Below are 25,865 nucleotides of genomic sequence, written 5' to 3'. Positions count from 1 at the left end.
CTGGACCAGCTCCCTGCAACCTCAGCCACATCCCCAGTGTGAGACATGGAGGTCTTCTGTGGAGAGGCCTGCAGTGGCACCTGCTGCTGGATTTCTGTTCTGAGCCTGCCAGCCAAATGCCTACTTCTGCACTTGCACTTGGATGTCATGGAGGCCCCTCACCTCACTTCATCCTGTCCCAGGCATCTTCCGCTTTCAAACTTGCAATGCTCTGCATCTGAGCCAACAGCATGGCCCTCTGACCAGAGAGCAGTCAGGGGTCCGAGCCTCACCCACTGCCCAAATGCAATCCTTCACTTGCTGACATGCTCCCGAAACTTCTCTCAGGCCATCCCTTGGCTTTTCTGCTTCCATGGCATGTAGCCTGGTCCATGCTGTCAGCACCTCATGGAGATTACGGCCCCTCAGCCTCATGGGCAACGGCCCCACAGCTGTCACTCTCCACAGCCCAGCTGAGCTGATGTGGCCAAGGGCTGTTGGGAGGAAGAGGCCTGGCAGCTGCCCCTGCTTCCGGGCCTCTTGTCCCAGCAGAGTCTTGGATCTTGGAAGGTCTCGGCCTTGTTAGCCTAAGAGGTGACAGTGGTGGTACCTGGCCATTGCTACCTCTGTCGATGAGTGAGCGAGTGAGTATAAGTATGCCTGCAAGGTGAATATGGGGCTGTTAAAAGAATACCATTTAAAATGTAGATGAATACGGGGCACCTGGGTGGCTCAGTCAGCTAAGCGTCCGACTCTTGATTTTAGCTCAGGTCATGATCTCAGGGTTGTGAGATAGAGCCTCACGACGGGCTCCGTGTTGGGCATGGAGCCTGCATGAGATTCTCTCTCTCCTTTTCCCTCTGCCCCTCCTCTACTCAAAGAAACAAATAAATAAAGACAAATATGAAGATAAAATAGTTTATATAAATATCCTTTTCCCATTATGAGCCTGTTAAAGAGTAGAAGTATATAGAAATAAAAGATCTTACAACTTAAAGATCAGTTAATGGGTCCCTTTCCCCCTCCTTGATCTAGTGATTCCCTTATCAGTGTAAAAATAATTGTTTTTGCCAGTATTACATAACCAAGTAAAAGAACAGCTTGGTATGATAAGTAAGCTGAAGTTTTAAAAAGTTTTTTAATTTGGTTTTTAAAGAATCTCTACAATCAACATGGGGCTCGAACTCACAGCCCCAAGATCAAGAGTTGCATGCTCCTCCAATTGCGCCAGCTAGGCGCCCTTAAACTGAATTCCTTTTTTTTTTTTTTTAAGATTTATTTATTTATTTTAGAGAGAGAGCACGAGTGGGAGGGGCAGGGGGAGAGGGAGAGAGAATCCCAAGCAGACTCTGCGCTGAGCACATGCAGACCCTAATGTGGGGCTCAATCCCACGACCCTCAAGACCACAACCCTGAGACCACAATCCAAGCCGAAACCAAAGTCGGAAGTCCAACCGACTGTGCCACCCAGGCGCCCCTAAGCTGAATTCTTTATAGTCATCGAATCTGATGGCGCTTACACACTGTATGCAAGCTAGAGTTCTATGTGCCAGTGACCCAGGTGAGAAAAAAAAATATGTATATGAAACAATATAGTGTGAATCATATCTAATTTTAAATATTTTAATTTATATATTTTCATGATTATAGGTCAATAAGAAATCCTTTTCAGATTTAATTTCATTATAGAATATATTTGATAAGGATACATACAAACAGATTCATCTTTAATACACGTTGTCTACTGGTGCCCTGCACTTACGCAGCAGGCTGGAGATGTGATAACCATGCTTCCGAATGTTGTGCTTAATCAGCCGCTCTCAACAACCAGCGCTGTGGAGTTCAGATAATTCCATTCATTTACTTGCCTAGAACAAGTAGAAATCTTAGTATTTGTTTTTAAGTCTGTTTATTACTCTTCTATTTTAAAATCTGAGATACATTCCCCAATGTAAACAATAGATTTTCAATCTGTCACACAATCAAAATGGATAAGGCCTTCCTGACAAATGTACGCCACCTCTGTTTTACCCATCAGAACGCAACCTTACTTGGTAGTGTGGTGAGCCAGCCATGCACAAAAGACAGGAAAAGAAGCTGCCCTTAGTACCTGGTGGAGACTTCCAGACTTCTCCCCGCTGCAGGTTTATTGTACACTTAGGAGATAACCGTGTCCACTTGGTCTACTTGGTCTTAAGATACAAATATACAATGTCCATAAGCATAAAATAGTAAAGCCTAGCCTTACGTATTTGTGATGAATTTCTACAATCCTATACAAGTACAATACCAGATCATGCCAATTCATATACAGAAGAAGGTGGCTGGATGTCTCCGCCACTCTCCGGGGCACGTGAGCGCGGGACAGAGGGTGTGAAGCGGCTGCCTGCATTTGGTTAGGCAGACAGTGTCACTGAATCTCTGCACTGCCTGCATACCCTGCTGAAATATTTAAGTTAATCTGGAGTACAATCTGCTTAACACGAGAAGAATACAACCCCTTAGAGAATGTAACCAAGTGAGGTCACATTTGCATTTCCTGATTCAGCTGTGCAAATCAGTCATCCATCCTCTTCTCCATCGATTCATCCTTGTAGGACCAATTAATCAATAGCCATCCAAATTCAGTACCTCATTATTCTCATAAATATTTGACTTGGCGAGCTAGGTGGGGAAATAGGAAAGCCTATGTACAACATATGAAAAGGCATTCTGTGACCATTTTTGAAGGGTTCGTAGAAAAGTTACAAGGGATATACCAGCCATTTCTGTTGGTGTCACCACAATGTAAACCCTGGCATATTTTTTTTTATATTAAATGTGCACTGTTTTATATACTGTACAACAAGGGAGAACCGTGAACCGCTGATCCGGTGTGACGCTCACTGATTCGCTATGCTAAGGTAACTGGTAGAGGGAGTGGTTTTCCTGAGGTTTGTCAGAACTTCTCAAACAGAACAGAAATCACAGTGGTGGAGCGTAGCACGAGTCTGCGCCTGCCCCTGTTCTGCTCCCCGCGGCTCTTGCTGGGACTAAATGACCCGCCACTGCATGATGCTCGTGTCCTTGCCGCCCGTGGAGATGAGGTGGCTGTCGCCGCAGAGGAAATTGACATTGGTGACGTGACTGCTGTGCCCGCTGTATACGTGGCTAGGAGCCTGGGGAAGAATGACAGAGAGACAGCTTAATGCAGAGCGCGCTGCGTGGAGTCGGAAAGCGCTGGAACCCTGCGCTCCTTCCTCTCCCTTCACTCTGCAGCTCTCACCTGCACACCTGCCTTGTTGCACAGGTGCAGGAGGGATACGTAAAAAGACAACACAGAGGCCCTCCCTGTACACCTGGCCTGGTGGGGGGACAGAAGCGGGCAGGTGACTGCATCGGGCTGTACCAGGCATGGGGCCACCCAAAGGAGGGACTGACTGGGTACCACCAGTTGAGGGTGAAGGACGAGGAAGGGTGTTCTAGGCACGGGTGTTGGCTCAGCTCAGCAGGGCTGGAGCGAGGGGGCCTGGTGGGGGCAGAGAAGCCAGCTGGAAGGGCTCTGTGGGTGGGAGTTCTCCCCCGGGAGCGCCAGCACAGCGGGACTGCAGGGTCACGTCTGCAGGTGTGACCAGCAGGTTCACACACGGTGCCCTTCCAGACAATCCGCAGATGGCCAGGGCAGGCCACAGCACATACCCCCGAGAGCAGGGTTCGTGAAGGAGACCTTACCCGGAACTGGGAGCAAGGGTAAGAGAAGAGGTGCACTTTGCCGAAGTCGTCGCCAGTGGAAAGGAGTTTTCTCTCGTGGGCCCGACAGACCGCGTTGATGTCGGTTCCGTCCGAGCCTTCGGGCCACACTCCTGAAAGGCAGACCACAGACAGCACTGAAACCCTGGAAACACGGGGACTGCCACTGAGCTTTCACGGAGCTCTGATTGCCCCAAGGCCCTGGCTTTCGAAGCCGGGGACAGAAAAGCATCCAGCCTGCCTGTGACCGTCTCACGCCAGGGCACTCCCAGGTGACCCTCCAAGGTGCGGTCTGTTCCACCACATGGGAGAGGTCCGGTGGGCTTTCCGGGCTCCCACATCTTTTGGGGATCCTTTCTTTCTTGACTCTACAGCAGAGAAACCCTGGCATTGGACACAATGCCTTTCCTTTATCCCCAAGGCATCTGTGGGGAAGCTGACTAGTCCTCGGCCGACGGTTTCCTAACTTTTCTTTTTTGGGGGGTAACTCTTTATATATGAGAGTCTCTCCAAAGGACTGTTTAACCCTGTGTGTGCCTTTGAGGTGTTTTTTATTTTTTAAAGATTTTATTTATTTATGGGAGAGAGAAAGTGGGGAGGTGCGAATAGCAGAGGGAGAGGGACAAGTACTCTGTGCTGAACACAGAGACTGATGTAGGGGCTTAACCCCAGGGCCCTGAGATCATGACCTGAGCCAAAGCCAAGAGTCACCCAGGGACCCTTCAGGTGTTTCTTGGTATCAGTTCTTTGTGGCTGCTGCTTGCCTGATGGCATCCGGCAGGTGTGTTGTCTGCTTGCCGTGGGCCTGGAGCCTGGTTTGGGGTGGAGGGCAGTGTCTCCTGATCATTGTTTTGGGAAACCTTTTTGGTCCAATAACATCAGATATGAGACATCAGTTTCTCAACAGGCATATCTAGAGTACATCTAGGGGTACCTAGCATTTATACCAGAAAATGATAAAATGCCAGCTCTGCAGAGATTTGTGAAATTCTGAGCACCTTATTGATTCATGGCCTTACATAAAGAGATTATAAATACTGTCTTTTCTATTCTACTGAACTGTGGTCATTTATTTTACACCATTTATAAATATATTCTAATCTCAACTTCAAAGGAAGTGAAGAATTTAAAGAACCAAAAAAAAATATAATGACTCTAACAAATGATAAGTAGATTGATTGAGTGCCATCTGGCCCGTCTCTCTAGAAAGTCTGGCACAACCTCCTATGAGAAGATTCTAGAGAATTAGCTCAAGGCTCATTTCATACAGTAGAAAAGGGTGAAAACCTATGTCTCTGGTTTTTGCCTGGCCCTTCCCCTGGGGGCTGCAGGGTGCATGTCCTTGTAGGGTCAGCGGCAGCGGAGCAGTTGGACAAAACTGGTGGCCATGAGAATTCATAAGTATTAGTGAAATGTTCTAAGAGTAGATACATGTTATGTCTGAACTGAACAAAAGCTACAGAAAACTTACCAAAGACATGGAACCCCAAAGTGCAAGTGTTTGTAGCCCATTCAATGTCTCTCGTGGTTTCCACACTTACAACTTGCTTACAAGCTGAGGGAACCCCTGGGAAAAGCAAATCAGAGTCTGGTGACGGCTGAGCCAAAGGCCCCGCCCCTCCCCGACAAGGCTGGCCCTCGGAGCCTGGCTCCGGCAGATCCAGAGCCCTTCCAGAGCCCTTCGGAGTGGGGCCCCTTTCCACTTCCCAGCCCCGCGGGAGCCCTGCCCACGGCTACACCTGTGCCAGAGCCCAGGGCCTCTGTGGGCACCACCTGCCATTTCCCTCTCTGGGTCTGTATCCCTGCAGTCTGGATTCTCTTTCCTTTGACCTTCCATGGGTCCCTCCCCCTGCCCCCCACAGAACCCTTGACCCGCTGTGCCCCCTGTTGTCAGGCTCCCCAGCTGTGCCTCCAAACACACACCCCCCTTTGGCCCCGAGTCAGGAGTGGGAGCTTACGGAAACCAGTCATGCCCAGGTGATTTGTTTGTTCCCCAAATGAGCTCTCACTCATAGAGCATGAGACCGTGTCTGAGAAGATTCTAGACCCATGCCCTATTTCTGAACTCTGCTCCCCTGCTCTGGCCCGTGTCAGCCAGGACCTCGGAGAGGTCAGGAAGGGAAGACATGAGCCACCTGGTACGTTCTATTCCTCTCCTTCCTCCACTGCCAACAGCTCTACCTACCCAGGCTCCTCAGCCAGTGGCTGGCTGCCTCCCTACCCACTGGCTCTTGATGCCCACGGCCTCGTATCTGAGCCCAGATTCCCTGTTTACAAAGGGGATAAGCCTGGAAGAGCTGTGGATCATGAGATAAAATGTAAGTACACTTTTGGTACACGACAGGTGCTTGGCACACGTTTGAGGAGCCAGGGGCATGGTGTGCTGTGGTCTTACATCCTCAGTGGCCTCAAGTCCTGCCTGGACACAGACCCTGCCAGAAGGGGTGGGAAAGAAGGAGGAGGAGGGGTCCCAGGGGCTGCTGGCCCCCCAGGCAGGAAGACTTCACTGTGTCGGCCTGCTTGGGATGACGCCTTCTCAAGGGTCCCCACTCTCTTCTGCCACATTTGTGTCCCTCTCCCTAGGATTTGGCATTCTCCTCCTTGGAGCCTTGCATCTTCTGCCCCATAGGGACCCATGTCAACCCGAGACCCCAGTATCTTGGTGGCGTGAAGGATCTTAGAGGTGGCCCTGCCCAACTCCCCTGTTTTTTTTTTTTTTAAGATTTTATTTATTTATTCATGAGAGACACAGAGAGAGGCAGAGACACAGGCAGAGGGAGAAGCAGGCTCCTCACAGGGAGCCTGATCTAGGACTCTCTCCCGGGACCCCGGGATCACAGCCAAAGACAGACACTCAAGCACTAAGCCACTCAGGCATCCCCCAAATCCTCTGTTTTATAGAAAAGAAGACTGAAGCCAGGAGGTCATGGTACATGCCCATGCGGTAGGGGAAGTGGGGTTTTGCAGGAGACCCCATTTTGGTCTCAGAGTGACCATTCTATGTGATCCGAACCCACACAAGTCCTGGGGTGCTACTTACAGTAAAGGATTTCATAGTCTCCAGAATTTGACACGAGGAATTGTGAGTTCACAGACCAGTCCAGGTGAGTGATGAAGCTGGAATGACCCTGGGAGAGAAGAGCAGGAGACGTGTCACTCGCTGACACGTGGTGACCACACACATCCCCGTGGAAACGGGAAGAGCGCCTACCGAGCACTTGCCAACACGCGCGTACTTCCTCCCGTTGTCGCTGACTCCATAGATGTAGATGCAGTTGTCATGGGAGCCGATTGCTAGGAAGGTCCCATCTGCAGAAATATGCAGATGACATTTGTTTTAAAAATAAACGCTTATCAATGACAAGGGATAATGTTAGTGACATCACAGATTTGGGAAAAACAGCCAGATCAGTGACTTAATTCAAAGAGAACATTTTGCTTTTTAGGGAGTCCTCTACCACTCCCAAAGCTGTTCTTTTGAAGGTCTGCTCCTGGCCAGCTCTCTCCCCCATTGAACTCCGTCCCTCTGCTCCCACGGAAGGACTGTGACTCATTCCCTTGGTGGCCGAGGCCCTCCAGGATGGGCCACCTCGCTCCTCACTGCGCACCTGGCTCTCACGTCTCCGTGCACACACCATCCTCCCTCCCACCCCTTGCCCTGCCCAGAAGGCCCTTCCCACCTCACTTCCTATAGTCCATCAGTTACCATTTTCAGCTGGGTTTCTGGCCTCAGGAAAGCCTAGGAAATGGGGTGTCGGTGCTTGTGTAGAAACACAGGGAAGGAGCTCAATGTAACATAAAGGCAGAGCCAGCCCCTGCAGCTGGCAGATGAACTTGCCAAGTGTGAAGGCAAAGCGGGGAGATCCAGGATACACTGGGAAGGAAACGAGGCAGGAGAGAGTAATCCAGAGAAGGTCAGACTTTCCTGAGGCCAGGAAGGTGGAGGGCAGGCAGCCTGAGAGGCAGGAATGGAACACCGCGTGGCAGGCTCTGCACCCCGGCTCAGGGCTGTGGATGCATCTCTGCTCACACTGAGCATCAGGTCCTCTATCCACAAAGCATGGCAAATGGTGCCCTTTCATAGCAAGTCAGAGGAGTCCCTGGACAGCATGTGCAAAGGTCCTGGTGGCCACTGGCCATCCTAAGTCTTCAATAAAGGTTCTCCCCAAACCACTTTCATCAGATTTTCCTCTCCCAACGTAGTGTGTCCTACAGGAAACAGCATGGCCTGACACCATCAGGAAATGGTGTTCTAGGAAGTCCTCTCCTGGGCCAGATCAAAATACGGGTGTTGGGAAGACCACGTCAGCCTGTCCCGTGTGGGAATCCTGATGGAATGGGAATCCTGATGGGATAGGGTAAAGAGGCCAAGGACAGCAGAGGCCTGGAGGAGACCATCTGTTGCTGATGGTTCTCAAGAAGGCTGGAGAGCTGCATGGGAAGCCGTCTACCCTTGATTCCTCCAACTGACCAGGCCCTGACAATAATGATGATAAACACTAAATGCTAACAAGAATTACTAGTGAATTGTAACAGCCCACTTTTATGAAATGTCTACCACGTGCCAGTACCATCCTAGGCTCTTCCTGTGTTCATGTACTTAATCCTCGTAAACCCTGCAGACAGGTAGATATTATGCCCATTTTTTCAGGAGCAGAAACTAAGGCATGAATGGTAAAGTAACTTGCCCAAGGCCACACAGGTTTATATAAGCTGGGATTTGAACCCCAGGCAGTCTGACTCCAGTGCCTGGAGCATTTCATTGCTAAATAATCTGTTGAATGGCTATACCACATTATGCTTGTCCATCCATCTATTGATGGACACTCGGGTTGCTTCCACAGCCTAGCTACTGTGAATAATAATGCTACGAACATGGTATACAAATGCCTCTATGAGACAAGGGTCACCTGGTTAATGAAGAAAGACCCCAAAGCCAGAGAAGCAGAGTTGTTGGTAAAAAGCACTCTCTGGTCTCCAGGGAATGGCCATTAGTATAACTGATAAGAAATGCAAATATACTCCCCAAAGGACTTTGCTCATGTTAACAGGACCAGATAGATGTCAGAGGGCTTTCTAGGAAAAGATGGTGTAGATGAGGGCCTCTTGCACTTCATAGACATTCAAAATAACAAGAAAATGATGAGAAACACATAAAACACATAAAAGAATGCAGAGTACTGGCCAGAATTAACAGTAAAATATGATATTTAAAACAACAAGAATGAGGGTAGCCTGGGTGGCTCAGTGGTTTAGCGCAACCTTCAGTCCAGGGTGTGATCCTGGAGACCCAGGATCGGGTCCTGTGTCAGGCTTCCTGCATGGAGCCTGTTTCTCCCTTTCCCTCTCTTTCTTTCTCTCTCTCTCTCTCTCCCCCCGTCTCTCTCATGAATAAATAAATCTTTAAAAAAAATAACAAGAATGAAAGGCATTCTGAAGGACACCTGGGTGGCTCAGTGGTTGAGCATTTGCCTTCAGCTCAGGTCATGATCCTGGGGTCCTGGATCAAGTCCTGCATCAGGCTCCCCACAGGGAGCCTGCTTCTCCCTCTGCCTGTCTCTGCCTCTCTGTGTCTTTCATGAATAAATAAATAAATCTCTAAAAAAAAAAAAAGTCATTCTAAGATGAGTAAATTCCTCCTTAACACTGAGAAAAGGTTCTGGTGGTCTGGGGTGTGTGTGTGTGTGTGTGTCCATTTGGGGTGGAAAGCTGTGAACTTTATTCAGGCACAAGGAAAACACATCTGAAGGAGTGCTCCTTCTTTAATGTTACTTGTACAGATTAAGAACACAGCCCTGCATAAGTAGAGACCACTGTCAATCAGCTTATAAAATAGAAGACTCGTACAGAGCAGCAGCAGCTCAGGCTTGGCCAACTATTTCCAAGGACAAAACTGTTATTTCCAAGAATGTTCACAAAGCTGAATATTCTGCACATCACAGAAAAATAGCATTTCTTAAAACACAAGCATACAGTGACCAGGCCTAGAAGCAAGGGCTCACCCAGCAGCAACGAGCACTCTGGAACCCACAATGTCAATGTTCACCCACCACTTGGGTGCTACAACCCAGTGGCTTCCACTGGCCAATGATGAGTAAACCAATTCACCTATGATAACTATCACCAATGGAAACAAAACAAATATGCTCTAGTTCACAATGGCACCCAAACCACCACCACCGATCGAGCACTGCTAAGGGGTACAGAGAACAAATTCAACATCTCAGAATTTGGTAAAGAAAGTAAAAGAAACCAGGAAGGGGTGCCTGGATGGTGCAGTCAGTTAAGCGTCTGACTCTTGGTTTCAGCTCAGGTCATGATTTTAGCATCGTGAAACTGAGCACCATGCTGGGCTCTGCGCTCAGTGTAGAGTCTGCTTAAGAATGTCTTTCTCTCCCCTTCTGTCCCCCCTGCCACTCCCTGTCTCTCACTCTCTCTCAAATCAATAAATAAATAAATCTTAAAAAAAAAGAAACCAGGGATTTATCTTGACTTTCCTTAATGAATGCTACCATATTAGGTAACAAAATAGATGATGAGCAGTTTGTCTTTATAGAAATATGGTATCTAATAAATGAAGAAGAAAATCTAACATGGGGGAACCACTTGTTTTCAATCAATCTAGGCATTGGACACCAACGGCTGCTAATATCACAAAAGTGAGATAAGCAGACATGCTTCCTGTAGGAGGAAGACAGCAATATACACAGAATGGGATCCAGCCTCCAGATCGACAAATCACATCAGAGGAAGGACAGGGGACAGAAGAACAAGTTAAACGCCACGGGGACGCACTCAGCAAAATCCAGAGTGTAGAAAATGCTATGGGAAAAAAGGGGGAGGGAGAGACCAAGCACAGGGAACTATGGTTTAAAAAGGACTTTGGAGACCTACCACCAAGCAATGACCATGCGTGAGTCTTTTTTGGATCCTAATTTAAACTGTTAAAAAAGAGTCAATTGAAAATTTGAATACTGATGATTTCGAATACGTGGTGTTGTTAAGAAGTTAATGCTGATGTGGGCTGAGGAGGTGACAGTGATACTGTGGCTCTGTTAAAAATAAGCGGGCAGGGCTTCCAGCTGTGGCCCAGTGAGAAGCCTGGCAAGTCCTCTCCCTCTATAGCAAATTATAAAGATGTACCAAACTGACAGAAATAACCATTCCAGCACTCTGGAAGTTGATCAAAGACAGAAAACCATCTGAGAAGTGTTTATACTTAAAAGGCTGCTGAATTTGGGGTCAGGACAGTATGTGTCTGTGGTGCACTTGCCTGGGGCTGCTCTCACCCCTCCCACTGGCTAGGCTGGCTTAGAAGTTCTGGGAGAGCAGAGCCGGCTGTGAGGACCAGAGGCTTTGTTTCTGTGGTCAAGCAGCTCCCTCCAAACAAAGCCCTGGGCAATGCCACTTCTGTCGACAGTGACGATCTCCAGGGCAGCTGAGGGGAGAGGGCGGATGGCTCTAGCAGCCTGTGGTCATGCTTGTGGCTGGAGTGAGCTCATTCCTGGTGATGGGAGGCTGCATGCATGCACAGGACAGGCAGGAGTGGACCCCAGCTAGCCAGACACTCGTGGCCACACTGAGGCTGTGTGCACGCACAGGGAAGATACCAAAGGGCCAGTAGAAGTAGAAGCTGGGCAGACCTGGAAACAGCCTGAACTCTAAACATGCTTTTCCACCTGCACACACGTCCATGGGCAGAGGGTGCCAGCCTTCCTGGCTTGAGGTGTATGAGCGCATCTCTGTCCAATCTTCCATCAAAAATTCATGAAACCAAACCAAGAGAGCCGAAAAGAGAAACTAACAGGTTCCACGGTAACAGAATAGTGCAAGGACATGGATGACTCGAACAACACATCCATCAACTCTGAACACTGTCCACCAACTTGTCCTAGTTGACTAATAGAGAACACCCCACGCAGGAGTGCGGGACACACATTCTCCTCAAGTACACCTGGGACGTTGTCCGGGACAGACCAAGTGCCAGGCTATAAAAACAAGTAAAAGTGATTAAGTCATACAAAATACATTCTGTGGTCACAATGGAGTTAAATTAGAGAACAATAGGAGAAAATATGGAAAATCCCCCAAATATTGAGAAATTAAATGTCTAAATAACCCACAGGCCAAAGAAGAAATTATTTAGAGAAATTAGGAAATATTTTGAATGGAATGGAAATAAAAACACAACACATAAAAATTTATGGGATGTGACTGAAACAGTGCTCAAGGGAATTTTTTTTTTTTTAGACATGGGGAGAGAGGGCCAGACAGAGAAGGAAAGAGAGAATCTCAAGCAGGCTCTACACCCAGAGGGGAGCCTGACATAGGGCTCGATCTCATGACTCTGAGATCATAACCTGAGCCAAAATCAAGAGTCAGATGCTTAATCAACTGAGCCGCCCAGGTGCTCTCAAGGGGAAATTTATAGTTTTACACATCTCTACCAGAAAAGAAAGGTCTCCAATAAGTAACTAAGCTTCAAGAGCAAGCTAAATATTAATCAAGCAGAGGAAGGGAAAAAAATAAAGATCAGAACAGGAAAAAAAAAAGAAAAAGAAAAAAATGAATAAAAACAAGAGTTGGTTCTTTGAAAAGATCAACAAAATTGACAAACAAACCTTTAGCTTGACTGACCAAGAGGAAAAGAGAGGAGACAGAGTTTCCAGAATCTAGAATGAACGAGGAGACCTCACAGTCCTAAAGGACTTTAGGCAAATATATGAACTATTTAATGCCAACCAAGCAGACAACTTAGAAGAAATGAACAATCTACCAAAACTGACTCAAGAAGAAATAAACACTCTGAATAGATCTACAAGAAACTGAATTGTAATTAAAAACCCTCCCACAAGGAAAAGCCCAGATGGCTCACTAAATTCACATGAATTCTACCAAATATTTAATAAGGAAATAATATCAACCCTTAAGAAACATTCAGAAATTAAGGAACACCTCCCAAATTACTCTCATAAGACAACAGTACTCTCACAACTATGCCACACAAAACCATTAGAAGAAAAGAGAACTACAGACCAATATCCATCATGGACAGGGACACAAAAATCCTTAACACAACTTCTACAAAAGGAATCCAGTGATATATAAAAAGGATGATATGCCATGACCAAGTGGGATTTGTCCCAGGAACACAAAGTTGGGTTAATATCTGAAAACTAATACAATAGACCATATTAATAAAATGAAGGATAAAAGTCACCTAACCACCTTAATAGATACATTTGACAAAAAAAAAAAAAAAAAAAAAAAGCATTTGACAAAATCCAACAGCCACTCGTGATAAAAACCCTAAAAAAATTAGGAATAGAAAGGACCTTCCTCATCATGAGAAAGGGCATCTAACATCATACTTAATGGTCAAAGACTGAATGCTTCTCCTTCTAGGATTGTGAGCAAGGCAAGGATGCATTCTTGCCATTTCTGCCCGACATTGTCCTGGAGGTTCTACCTAACCCAAGAGAGAAGAAATAATTAAAGGCATCCAGATTGGAATGGAAGAAATAACAGTCTTTATATGCAGATGACATGTTCCTCTCATGGGAAGAAAATCCCAAGGATTTTTTTTTAAATTTTTATTTATTTATGATAGTCAGAGAGAGAGAGAGAGGCAGAGACACAGGCAGAGGGAGAAGCAGGCTCCATGCACCGGGAGCCCGATGTGGGATTCGATCCCGGGTCTCCAGGATCGCGCCCTGGGCCAAAGGCAGGCGCCAAACCGCTGCGCCACCCAGGGATCCCAAAATCCCAAGGATTTTACAGACACACACACACACACACACACACGCACTCACACACACATAACACACAAAACTACTCAGACTAATAAAAGAGTTTAGAAAAGTCACAGGATATAAGATCCAGGTGAAAAAAATCAATTTTATTCTCTACACTAGCAACCAACATTCTGAAAATAATGTTAAGAAAATAATTCCATTGACAATGGCATAAACTTAGCTGACTTAGGAATAAACTTAACAAAGGAAGTGGGACTTGTACACTGGAAACTATGAAATAGTTGCCGAGAAAAATGTAAGAAGATCTAAATAAATGGACAGACATTCTGTGTTCAAGGATTAAAAGACCCAGCACTGCCAACCCAGCAATTCTCCCCGTATTAATCTACAAAATCAACATTAAATCCCTACTAAAGTTCTGGCAGGCTTTTTAGAATTAGAAGTGGACGAGCTGGTCATAAAATTCATAAAGAAATGGTGAGGACCTAAAGTAGCCAAAACAAGTCTGAAAAGAAACAGAAAAGTTGGAGGAGTGAGACTATTCGTCTTTGAAACTCGTTCTGAATCCAGACTGTGTGTTCCTGGCACAGGGATGAACATCTAGGTGAACAGGACAGAACTGAGATTCCAAAAATAAAACTTTATACTTTACAGGTCAATTGTTTTTTTATGGAAGTGGCAAGATTATCTGACAGGAAAAGACTGTCTTTGGAACGAATGATGCTGGGATAAGTGGATATCTATATGCAGAACAAATCAAATTTTTACCTCTTACATTATACGAGCATCACTGGGATGTAATGGCTAAAACAATCACCTTTCTGTTTTTTTTTTTTTTTTTTTTTTGAGAGGGAGAAAGAGGCAGGGGAGTGGCAGAGGGAGAGAGAGAATCAAGCAGAGGCCCTGCTGAGCACAGAGCCCCATGAGGGGCTCCATCCCAGAACCCTAAGATTGTGACTTGAGCCAAAATCAAGAGTCAGATGCTTGACTGACTGAGCCTTCCAGGCACCCCAACAATCACCTTTCTAAAAGAAAGCAGAGGGGAAAGGCTTCATGACGTGGGCAGGACACTAAAAGCATGATTCATCAAAGGACAACATGAGAAACTGGACTTCATCAAAACCGAAAGCTTTTTCTTTAAAAGGCCCCAACTGGAAGATGAAAAGACAAGCCACGCCCTGGGAGAAAATACTTGCAAATAACATAGCTGGTAAAGAACTTATACAAACTCTTAAACTCAAGAGTAATAATAATAATAATATTAAAAACCCTCAAGAGTAAGATAGACAAGCTAATGAAAATCCAGCTAATGGGGATCCCTGGGTGGCGCAGCGGTTTGGCGCCTGCCTTTGGCCCAGGGCGCGATCCTGGAGACCCGGGATCGAATCCCACATCGGGCTCCCGGTGCATGGAGCCTGCTTCTCCCTCTGCCTGTGTCTCTGCGCCTCTCTCTCTCTCTCTCTGACTATCATAAATAAAAATTAAAAAAAAAAAAAAAAAAGGAAAATCCAGCTAATGAAAATATCTGGCAAGATCTTTCACCAGAAATGTGGGAGTGATTGACAGGCACAGGAAAACATGGTCAGCATCTTTGATGGTTGTGGGGTGGGGGAAGGGTGCAAATTAAAACCACAGCAGATACTACTCCACCCCTGCCCCAATGGCCATCATAAAAGAGGCAGGCAATAACAGGTGTCGGTGGATATGCAGAGAAACCAGAACCCTCGCACGTTGTAAAACAGTGCAGCCTCTCTGGAATGCGGTTTCATAAAAGGTTAAACACAAATTTACCATGCAATCCACCAGTCCCACTCCTAGGAATTTACCTAAGAGAAATGAAAACAAATGACCACAAAGAGACATTTAGTGAATGTTCCCAGTGGCACCACTCATAATAGCCCAAAGCTGGAAAACAACCTTTGTGACCGCTGATGAACGTATAGACACGATGAGGTATATGCACAAAGTGGAATACTACCCAGCAATTAAAAAGGAATAAGCTGCTGATACACACATCATAACCTGAATCGATCACAACAGCATGCCAGGTAAAAAGAAGCCACGTGCGACAGGCTACGTAGTCTACGATTCCACTGACGTGCAATGTCTGGGAAATGCAATTTATAGAACAGACAGCAGATCAGTGGTGGCCTAGGTTTGAGGGGGCAGGACTGGAGGTTAATCGCTAGGGGCAGGGAGGGAACTTAGGGTGATGCAAAGGTCCTTGCATTGCTTTGTGGTTATGGCTGTGCAGCTGCATGAGTTCATCTCCGCATCACTGAGTGTCCATTTATAATGGGTAAAGAATGGCACGTAAATTACACCTAAATAAGGCTGTTAAAAAAATAAAGAGTCCTCCTCTTTTTAAAGATCTATACAGCAAAAGTAACAGATGAGAGGGAAAGTTCTGGGAACTGGGATGGGGCAGTGGATGGGCTCTGGGCCTGTGAGATGGGCGGGGTCCGTACTCTGCAGCCGGGAGATGAAGACATGGGGATTCAGCAGGGCAATGGGCCCCTCTGGTCCCTGACAGTGATATGCAGCATGCAGCTTAGCTCCGCTCAGGAGGCTGGTGGGATTTCTGCCTTGAAAGACACCGACACGGAGTCTCGTAGTCGTAGTAAGTGTACGGCGACCGGTCTGCGCTCTTACCCGGCGAGTAACGCATGACGGACAGCTGCTCGTTTCCATCCGTGTGAACAGTGACCAAATCTTTAGTTTCTGTGTCAAACACAAACCACCTGTCATGAACACAAGGAGAAGCGCAGTAAGTGATTTGGTGAGAAAATGTAGGAAAACTCTTAGGCGAATAGTGACTATTAAAAGCTAGTACTTCTCAGTGCTTAATAAACACTCTGTGTCGCTTAACAAGAAGGGGTCCGCACGGAGTTTTGTCACTTACACATCAAAGGACAGGAAGCCCGAAGGCCGGGCGTGTGGCCGGGGGAGGCAGCGAGGAGGCTGTGCACGGGCTCACCCAGAGATGTGGCCCTGGTGCAGCAGGATGGGGGGCAGGGGGTGTGCTGGGACAGCCTTGGGGTGTCTGCCTCCCGCGGATGTCGGGGTGCACCAGGGGAAAGCCAGGGCAGGGAGGGCAGAGGAAGGCATCTACAGGACCAGTCTGGGCTCCGTGTCCTTGACTGTAAAATGGGGATGAGGGCCCAGGTCCATGCGGAGGACCAGAGTTAAAGCAAACTGTGATGGATGCAGACGTGCTTCGTATCCTCCCACAAGGACACGGTACTCGCTAAATGTGAATTGCTGGGACAACTGCACTCTCCTGCCTGCGTGTTCTCAGCTGGAGGCAGTCACTGGGACTCCAGGGTTTTCAGGGGGTGAAATGGGGCGTGGGTGCCCTGCTGTTGCATCTTCAGACCCCAGATGGCATGCATTCCATAGGCATGTCCACCAACTGGCACTCTGGTGTCCCTGCCTCCCATTCCATGGGACTGGCTGGCTCCTAGCATCTGGATTTGGCTTCTCAACTCTGATCCCTTGTGTTTTCAACAGCCATTTACCTTTAATGTGCTACTGAGCGTTAACAGAGCTCAGAACATAAGGAGCAGAGAGGCTGGGGCTAATGAGGCTGTGCTCTGAAGCCCCGTGAACTCCCATCCAGAGCTAAGGCTGGCACTAGGACCAGAGATGTGGGAAGCATATGAAGAGGGAAGGACCGGTTTCCATGTGCCATGTCTCCTCCCCAGAGAACTTGTCTGTGATGTGGAGCATCCCGGCACGGTCCCCATGCTTTGTCCTACTACCCAGAGTCAGCATGCAGGTCTGGTGATCACTGGCTGCCAGCCATTCCTCAGAGCCTGCTGAGTCTGAAGCTCCCACTGTCCCCGGGAGAGTTAAAAGGAAGGAGTGTGCGTGTGTGTGTATGTGTGTGCCTGTACACATGCACACAAGTGGTAAAACATTTTCATGAAGAATTCTGTTGGATATGAGGTGCCCAACCCTCAAGATACTGCGACCCGTGACTTACAAAGGGCTACTCTTTCCTCATACATACTCCATAGTCATCACAACAGAGTCAACATGGTTTGCTTTTTAGAAAGGAAGAACGGGAGGAAATCACCAAAAATATTTGAGTTAAACCATGATAAGTATATATGTAACTGTGACAAACAATACAAAAGTGCAGTCAAAATGTACAAAACAATAATCCCCATAGCCACCAACACTGCCTGCCAGACAACTCCAGAAAATACCGCCTACACCGTCTCCTCCAGTCATTGGTGCCATGTATCTAGGCAGCTAATACTGTCACAATTTATAAGAAAGGAAACAACTCAGAGGTTTTCTGACTGGCTCAGGACACACTGCTGCCAGGTGGTGGAGCGGGCTATCAAGTGCAGGCTTGCTGCCTGGCCTGGCAGAGGCACTTGGTAGCAAGTAAGTGTTAGCTGCATCTGAACATGAGGCTCGGGATGGGGCAGTTTCTAAAATTTTGAAAAAGGCAGCAAGAAAAGCATTTTTAAATCCTTGGCACTTTGAAATGTTTTCTTGCTCGATTCCAAGGCTGGGGCTCCTCCCACAGCTTGCAAGATCAGGGCTTGAGGAGCTCCACAAATCCCTCCGAAACTGTCGGTTCATGAGTGCATGCGTGTGTGTGCATGTGTGTGTACACGCACATCTGTGCATGGATGGGTGGGGGGGCTTTTCTAGAAGGATCCATAGCTTTCCTTAGATTTTCCCACGGTCCCAAATGCGGAGGACCGCTGTCCTACGTGTTATGTTAGAGTTCTGACTTAATTCTGGGTGAGTGGCTAGAAGCGGCGAGGGGCAGTAAGCGCTACACCTGCCCGTCCCCGGGGAAACACAGACACCAAAGCTCTGGAAGCACGAGCCGTGCTGGAGTGGACTTACCTCCCGGTCAGTGTTCCAACTGCAACCACAGACCCTGAAGGATGAAAACCAGAAGACTGAGCTGGATCCTAAAATATTTTAAAGGAAGTGTAAATTGATGGCCAGACACAGCACTACCGCAGAAAACACACACAAGCACAGCTGTTCCAAAGGGCTATGTGGTCCCATTTAAACCAAAAGTCTCTCCTCTCCAAGAGAGCTAAACGTTTCCCTACTCGGACAAAGGTCACATGTCAGTAATACTAAATTTTTATCCCTTTAGAATTTTTCTCTTTCTGTCTCACTATCTTTTCGTGGCGACAGTAATCAAATGACACACCAAGTACATGCTCTTCCTCCAAGCCTTGGAAGCCCCTTCCGTTGACCCCATGCTGGATGGAAAGCTTGTCGAACGGTGTGCTTGGTTTGCCTGGAAATCCGACTGCTGTGACCAATGCCCGTGGTGACCCTGGATGAGAGCCCTGGGCACAGCCCCAGGAGGATCTCGAGACGAGTCAGGCAAGTTCAGGTTTGGATCTAGGGTTTGTTCATTACTAGAACTGACACAAGGTGGAATGGGATCGGCGATGGAGGGAAAAGCAAGCTGTCCGGTTGCAGGAGAGGGAGAGTTAGATGAAGTTGGGCGGGGAGGCTGGGAAGAGGCTTCCTGGTGCCAAGATCCTCCGAATCGGGCCTTTCGGTACAGGAGGAATCATGGGTGGTAAAGGTGGAGGGGACATTTCAATCAGAATTTTCTCAGCCCAGGTGTTAAGGAGAAAGCAGTATGATCAAAGAGGTAGAAGTATATTTGGGGCACATCTGAGGAATGGCAGGTGGAGAAGGCGTCACAATGTGGAATGTCCCAGGGAGGAAAAGAGGCATGAGGACGGCGTGAATAATGTAGGCTGTGCCGCCATGGTAAGGACTGTGATCCCTGGGAGACAAGGACACGGTGACACCGATTGTTTTCTCTCTATAAAGAGTGTGACATGATTGGAGTGCCGGTCTGGCTCAGGCCGTGGAACATGCGACTCTTGATCTCAGGACTGTGAGTTCGAGCCCCACGGTGGGCATAGAGAGGACTTAAAAATCATAAAATTAAAAAAAAAAAAAGTGTGACGTGATCGAATCTGCATTTTAGATAGATCACGTGGTATAACTGCTTAGTATGGACCGAGGCGAGAGGGGATAAATGACAGGGAGACCAAGAACAAAGTACCCATGGGAATGGAAATAGAGAAAGGCATTCAGATGCCACTGGATAAGCTAAACAAATAAGATGCCAGTGGCTTTAAGGTTCTGATTCCGTTCTCAGCGATGGCTTTTTCCAGAGCCTTTTTTCAGGGCTGCTGCTGAGAGAAAGAAATCACCTCCACTTGAAGCTTTATCGTGTAATTAATTCACTTAGGCTCTTAACATTTCCCAGAGGGAGACACTGAGGCACAGGGAGGTTCCTGTCCAGAACCACATGGCCAGTGGGTTAGGGAGCGAGGACTCGGCCACAGATCTTTCAGGAACCCGGTTTGGGGCCCCTTCCCTTCGGTCAAGCTGAGGGGTGACTGGTCAGGGAAGGGGGAGGAGGATGGAGCCATGGGGTTGCTTTCAGAGGGGCTGTCACCGAGGAGCAGGGGGGAGGCCACCTTCCCAGATGCCACTGCCCCTGCTGTACCTGCCTCAGGTATTCCTCATCTGTTCCTCCAAGCACCTCCGGGGTGGGGGTGGGGGGCAGATACAACCCGGGACGCCACTTCCTTCAGCCCATCCTGCCGCCTGGGCCACTTGCACTCTTCCCTCTGAGTGGCTCGGGCCCTGTCACTTCAGTGACACAAGTGGTGGCCAGCTCGACCCTTGGTGACCTTCTCCAAGGGGGCTGATCCGAAATGCTGGGAAGCTCTGGGACTTCTGTGGGGGCTGCGAGGAGCGGCAGGACCTACAGAGAGGCTGCCCCTGTCACGGGATGGGACATGTCATCCAGGGCATGGGCTACACTTTAGACTCAGTGCAGTACCGTGTGGCGGAAGACTGCGGGTTTGGGAATCCAGCCGAGCTGGGTGTAAAGGCTGGTGGCTCCGTCACTTGCTGGGTTAGTGACCATGGCAAGCCTCAATTTCCAATTCAGTAACATGGTGCCCACGGCTGCTGCCAGGACTACAGATAACCCGTGCACAGCGCCCGGTGCTCAGTAACTACACCCGCTGCTGGCTCTGTGCAGGCGGGGCAAGGACATCTCAGGGCTCCGATACACAATCTGAGTTCCTTCTGTGAGGATCACAGCGATGCCGACTGTAAAACTAAAGCCTTGTCATCGAACTCCAATTGTAGAGATAAATTATATCGTATGCATCAATTCTCACTCCAGAGGTGCATGGTAGGTGGTGTGCAGGCTCATGACAAGGACTTCTGAGCGTGGAAGCCTGTGAAGGGACTCTGCACTCAGGAGACCCCCAAAACCAAGTCCGCAAGGCTAGCTTGCTGTTGAAAAATTCAACAGCAAGCTTCAGAATGGCATGGATGAGACCACTTGAGGCGAAGTTTAAAGCAATGCTGATCGAAGGAGGTAAACTGAGTGACATTTACTTTGGGACAATTTTATATCACTACCGATTTCATGCAAAAACATAAATGAAGGTGTTCCAGGTGAACTTTTATAAGAAAAACGCAATGTAACGTGCACGTCTACCTCTATTATTTTGTCCCAGACGGGCCGGTGACCAACAGCGTCCCAGAGAGTGGCGTGCCTGTCATGCCCACAGGTCAAGAACTGAGGTTTTGAGGCATGGATGGCCAGTCCCCAGAGCTCATCAGTGTGACCCTGCAAAGGACCAAGACAGATGGAGCTCTCTGAAACACCAGTCAACACTCAGAGCCTCGGGATGGGGTGCCCATGGCATACGCAGCCTTTCAGACTGCTTTCCTCAGTTTCCCTTCCCGCCCAACCTAGGCCATGACAGCAACTGAAACTGATGCCAAGGAAGGTTACATTGGTATAAAACAAAGGAATAATCTACTCTTTGTGATGTTTTCTGATATTCTAATATTGTAAAAAATGAACAGGCTTGGTGGGCCTGGTAAGTTGGAGCATACCTGAGTGATGGGTGTGAAGTCCCCTGACAGAGCACCCTGCAGAACAAAATTTCTAGTTGTGCCTATCAAGATCACGTCGCCCTTCCCCTCGGCCACTGTCCGGATCGGGCCAAACTGTTCTGGAATCTGCATTGAAAAGAAAGCACCGAAAATGTCCTTAAATATTAGCTCCACCATTCAAAATACATGTTTATATGTCATGATAGCTCCCCCCCCCCCCGCTACACACACACATAGCATGGATAGAGAAAGGTCCATGGCCAGGATTTGCTGAGTGAATGATCTGACTTTTGAACTCCAAACACATATATATACTTTTATAGAATCAAGAAGAGTAAGTAAAGTAAAAAGAAAAAGAAAAAAAAAAAACACAACAATACAGAGCAAAACATTTTTTTCTTGGTAAGATTAAAAAATAAGAAGTAATCCTGGTTAGTTTACTCTTTTCTTGTGGCTTTGGACAGCAGGAGCTGGTAAAAGTTGGAAAACAGAATAAAATAACATGCCATAATGAGAGCTCGTAAAATTTACTGTAACTTAAAATGGTAAATTCTTTGGCAACTTCGCTCTACTTAGTTTTGGAATCGACTGTTCATGTTCGTAAGCATATGGAATTATCTAAATTTTAAGAAAAAGAATTGCAAAATACACCAGCCAAGAACAATTCGCTGTGATAAAATAAACAGGGGTCCTTGCGCTTCATAAAAGGAACAAACTGCAGCTAGACCCCCGCTGGGCAACGCTGAGCGCTCCGGTTCTAGAGAGGAAAGAAGCGGCCTGCTCTCTTACCAACTTTCCACCTCCTGTGCGGTTTGTTGGCACAGATTTAAGAATAGGTAAAGATAACTCATGCTAAGGAAGAAGCAGGGATGCTTTACAAAGTGATGAGTATCTTCTACGAAGCTGCATGAGGCTTTGGAGCTTTTGTGGCAGTTATGGTTTAACACGGGGGTACACGTTCAATCAAATGCCGGTCAAATCTTAGGATAAAGAATGGTGTCACAATTAAAATCTCCATGAAAGGGGATGTGGTTTTGAAAGCTCACCGGAGGGCCTCCTTTATTGAGAGCAATAGCAAACAAAACCATATCTCAGACCGCCAAAGCACCGTGCCACGCGGCTCTGATACAACACGTTGCAGGATGGACGTGTGTCGTACTCATGTCACTTAGAAGTTGGAGACGTTCTATAGCCTGTCCATTCTACGCTAGGGATGAGGACCATCAGCCTTCTGATTGATGCCTGCCATGTGTGTGTCTGCTCACAACTCCCCGGGGTCTGGGGGAGAAAGTTCACTGGTGTGCAAGGCTGCCAGCCATGGAATAAGGAGGTAAAATCGATACTAAAAGGAGATAGAGCTTTAGAGGATATGCTGGCACTCAGCCACGTACAAAGCAAATACTCAATAAGATGTTAGTTCCAGGGGGTCATGTCTCCAAAGTCACATCTGGAAATTACAGTGGAAAAAGGAAGATTTTAATGAATAAAATCAAAACACGGACAATAAATATTCCCCTGGAAGAGTGAGACTGTGCAGTTATGTCGATATTCTAAATGTGAAATATGTTACAACCTAAAGTTTTACCAACCCAATTCCATTTTGGTAGTTTCACTTTATCCGCTTCTGGTGATTTTAATAAAATGTTACCCTATTTAATAACATTGTGTCTAAACCACTTTCAAAAGCTGTAAGCTAATAAGATTTCAAACTAACAAGGAAACTGGTTAGTGTACCAGTTTTAGGTTCAAAATGAATTTTGAAAAAAAGGACAAACCCTGAACTTCAGTAATGCTGCTTGTTGTTGTCTTACCTCAGTTTTACGAAGTTTCTGGTAGTTTCCATTCCAGGAAATGAGCTTACGGTCCTTCCCTCCTCCTGACACCAGAGTGCCGTCCCTTAGCATACAAAGTGCAAAAATGCCACCCTCGTGGGCCCCCTGAACAGCATAGCTTATCCGATTCGTACCTAAACACACCAAGAAAACCACTCTCAGTAGGTTATCAAAAAGCTCGCTTCTGTCCATCCCATCGTACTTCTGTTTTAAAACATGATCTTGTAGGACCCCTGGGTGGCTCAGTGGTTTGGTGCCTGCCTTCGGCCCAGGGCGTGATCCCGGGGCCCCAGGACTGAGTCCCACGTCGGGCTCCCTGTATAGAGCCTGTTTTTCCCTCTGCCTGTATCTCTGCCTCTCTCTCTTTCTATGTCTCTCATGAATAAATAAATAAAATCTTTTTAAAAAATTAAAAAAAAAAAAAAACATGATCTTGTTGGTTAGGGCATCCCTGCAGTATGAATCTACAAAGCTAGAAGCTCACAAAGCACCAGACCAGCATGGCCCTGGGTTACTTTAGGATTCAGGAGAACACGCTCGAGGGAAGGACAGGATGAAGACACCACAGAGGGACTCCACATGGCAAAGAACAGGGGCCTGGGTTCCCATGCTAATGTGCCCTGTGTCTCTCAACGAGTGACTTCACTGCCCTGTGCCTCAGTTTCCCCTTTGTGTAATGGGGCTCCTGCTTATCCCACAGAATTGTGCTATGGGTGAAATGGAGTGATGTGTGAAGCACCTGCCTCCACAGTAGTTGGGATGCTAGTGAAGTCACCGAGTTACTCTGAAATCACATCTGTGGGTCTGTTTCCACCTTCACCCCCAACCCAAACTCTGAGCCCTTTGAGGACAGGGATGGTGTGCTTTTCACTTTCCTCCTGCCATCAATGCTCATTGAGCATAATTGAATGAATGTTTTCAGAGTAATGACTCCTCTTCACCAAGCTGCAGGCTCCTTGGCAGCAGGGGCTTTGGATCACTGGTGTATGCAGTGCCTAGCATGCTCCCTCGTACATAATTAGTTCTTTTTTTTTTTTAATTTTATTTATTCATTTGAGAGAGAGAAAGAGAGAGAGAGGGAGCACGAATAGAGGGGAGAGGCAGAGGCAGAGGGAGAAGCAGATTCCCTGCCAACCAGGGAGCCCAACATGGGACTCAATCCCAGGACCCTGGGACCATGACCTGAGCTGAAGGCAGATGCTTAACCATCTGAGCTCCCCAGGTGCCCCCATAATTAGTTCTTAATAACTGTTTGTCAAAGGCCATACGAACCAGAAAAGTTATTTAAATATTTCATAGCTATATAGTCATTGACAACTTCATCATTATACTTTCTTAATAGATCTCCTAATAAAGCTATTCTGTCAAAATATTTTAGGCTTAAGGAGCTTTTTGCAATAATAGAAAGTGAACAGTTCTTGGCTGTTCCTGTTTTGTTCTGTTCTAGTTTTAAGATTTCAAGTTACATAGTCACCGTGTATGTATATACCCATAAAACTTGGGATTTAGTTGTAATCCTATCAATCATACTAACAGACAATTCTTAGAGAAGTCACCTTTGACCTCATATAACATTTGCTTCCGTCCCCCCCGCCCCCCATCTTTTGTTCGGGACACAATCCTGTTACCTTTTCCCCACACCAAGATGTTGCCGCTTGAATCTCCAGTGATGGTGTCACCGTTTTCAGAAAAAGTCACGCAGAGGACAAACTTTGGCTTTTCTTGCTTCTGCAGAATGTCGTAAATATAAATATGTATTTAGTCAAGACGGCCTCTTCTTTGTATTAATACTACCTAGAGTGACAGCGCTCCCAAGCCGGACAGTGATCAGCTTCCGCTACCACGCGGGATGCCTTTCATTTCTATCTACCGTGATACAACTTATGCCGTGAGATTACCTGCTCTAAAACAGAGAGGTTTCTGGGCAAGATAAAGTCGCAGACAGTTGGAGCAGAGGGTGTTGGAGGGGCTGGGGGGCGGGCTGTGTTGGCAGCAAAATAAAGCAGTCCTCTAAGTGGGCCTGGTGGGGTAGTAGCTTAGGGACGCACAGGGAAGGGGGTGCTGTCCCTGGTACTCACTAGGCCTGAGGGCCTTCTCGGTTGTTCTTTGCAAGGACGAAGAGATGGGAGGGGGTGCCCGGGCCCCGGAGGTGACAGTCCCTGTGTTTCTCCCTGGGTTGGCCCATCTTTCCTTCCCAGCATCGCCAAGGCTAGATTCAAGGGGCTTCCTAGTTCTGTTAGGGGCCCCCAGGAATACTCTTCAACACTACACGCCCCAGATACGCTTCCATATTTACCAATTAAAACAAATTCTAAGACTACGGTACCCTCTCCACTCCCGTAGCAGCTGGCTGACCACGCACACCGCTCAGTGAAGAGTAAAACAGATGTGATTTAACGTTACCTCGAATAATCCTTGCTTCTTAATAAGGGAGTTTCCTTCTAATGTCCAAAAGTAGAGATGTGATTTTCCACAGGTAACTATTATATTGGTGTCCGTGGGGTGGAAATCCGCAGCAAAAACGGCTTCGTTGGAACACTTTGAGCAAAACAGGAGAATCAGATGTCTCAAGTCTCTTGAGACCCTTGAGAAAATAAATAACCTCTGAACCACAAACAAATAACTCCTAAGCCTCGTG

At 47.3% G+C, this 25,865-nt stretch overlaps 1 protein-coding gene across 5 annotated transcripts in view; it reads right to left on the bottom strand.

Moving 5' to 3' along the window:
- Window positions 1–1,588: 1,588 nt before the first annotated feature.
- EML1 (EMAP like 1) overlaps window positions 1,589–25,865 on the bottom strand; it is a 212,469-nt gene continuing 188,192 nt past the window's right edge. For all 5 annotated transcript variants that reach the window (XM_025442903.3, XM_035720075.2, XM_025442902.3 and 2 more), the window contains 12 exons: window positions 25,631–25,765; window positions 24,856–24,955; window positions 23,207–23,361; window positions 21,396–21,521; window positions 20,992–21,123; window positions 18,333–18,400; window positions 16,116–16,204; window positions 6,920–7,017; window positions 6,749–6,836; window positions 5,180–5,275; window positions 3,691–3,821; window positions 1,589–3,137 (listed from right to left, as the gene is read on the bottom strand). In XM_025442903.3, the coding sequence (XP_025298688.3) occupies window positions 3,012–3,137; window positions 3,691–3,821; window positions 5,180–5,275; window positions 6,749–6,836; window positions 6,920–7,017; window positions 16,116–16,204; window positions 18,333–18,400; window positions 20,992–21,123; window positions 21,396–21,521; window positions 23,207–23,361; window positions 24,856–24,955; window positions 25,631–25,765 (1,344 nt within the window). In that variant the 3' untranslated portion in view covers window positions 1,589–3,011. The remainder of the gene's footprint in view (window positions 3,138–3,690; window positions 3,822–5,179; window positions 5,276–6,748; window positions 6,837–6,919; window positions 7,018–16,115; window positions 16,205–18,332; window positions 18,401–20,991; window positions 21,124–21,395; window positions 21,522–23,206; window positions 23,362–24,855; window positions 24,956–25,630; window positions 25,766–25,865) is intronic.

This window comes from Canis lupus, chromosome 8 (genome assembly GCF_003254725.2).
Source record: "Canis lupus dingo isolate Sandy chromosome 8, ASM325472v2, whole genome shotgun sequence".
Taxonomy (NCBI): domain Eukaryota; kingdom Metazoa; phylum Chordata; class Mammalia; order Carnivora; family Canidae; genus Canis; species Canis lupus.
Note: the sequence above shows the minus strand (reverse complement) of the source record. Positions and strands in the feature narration are given on the sequence as shown.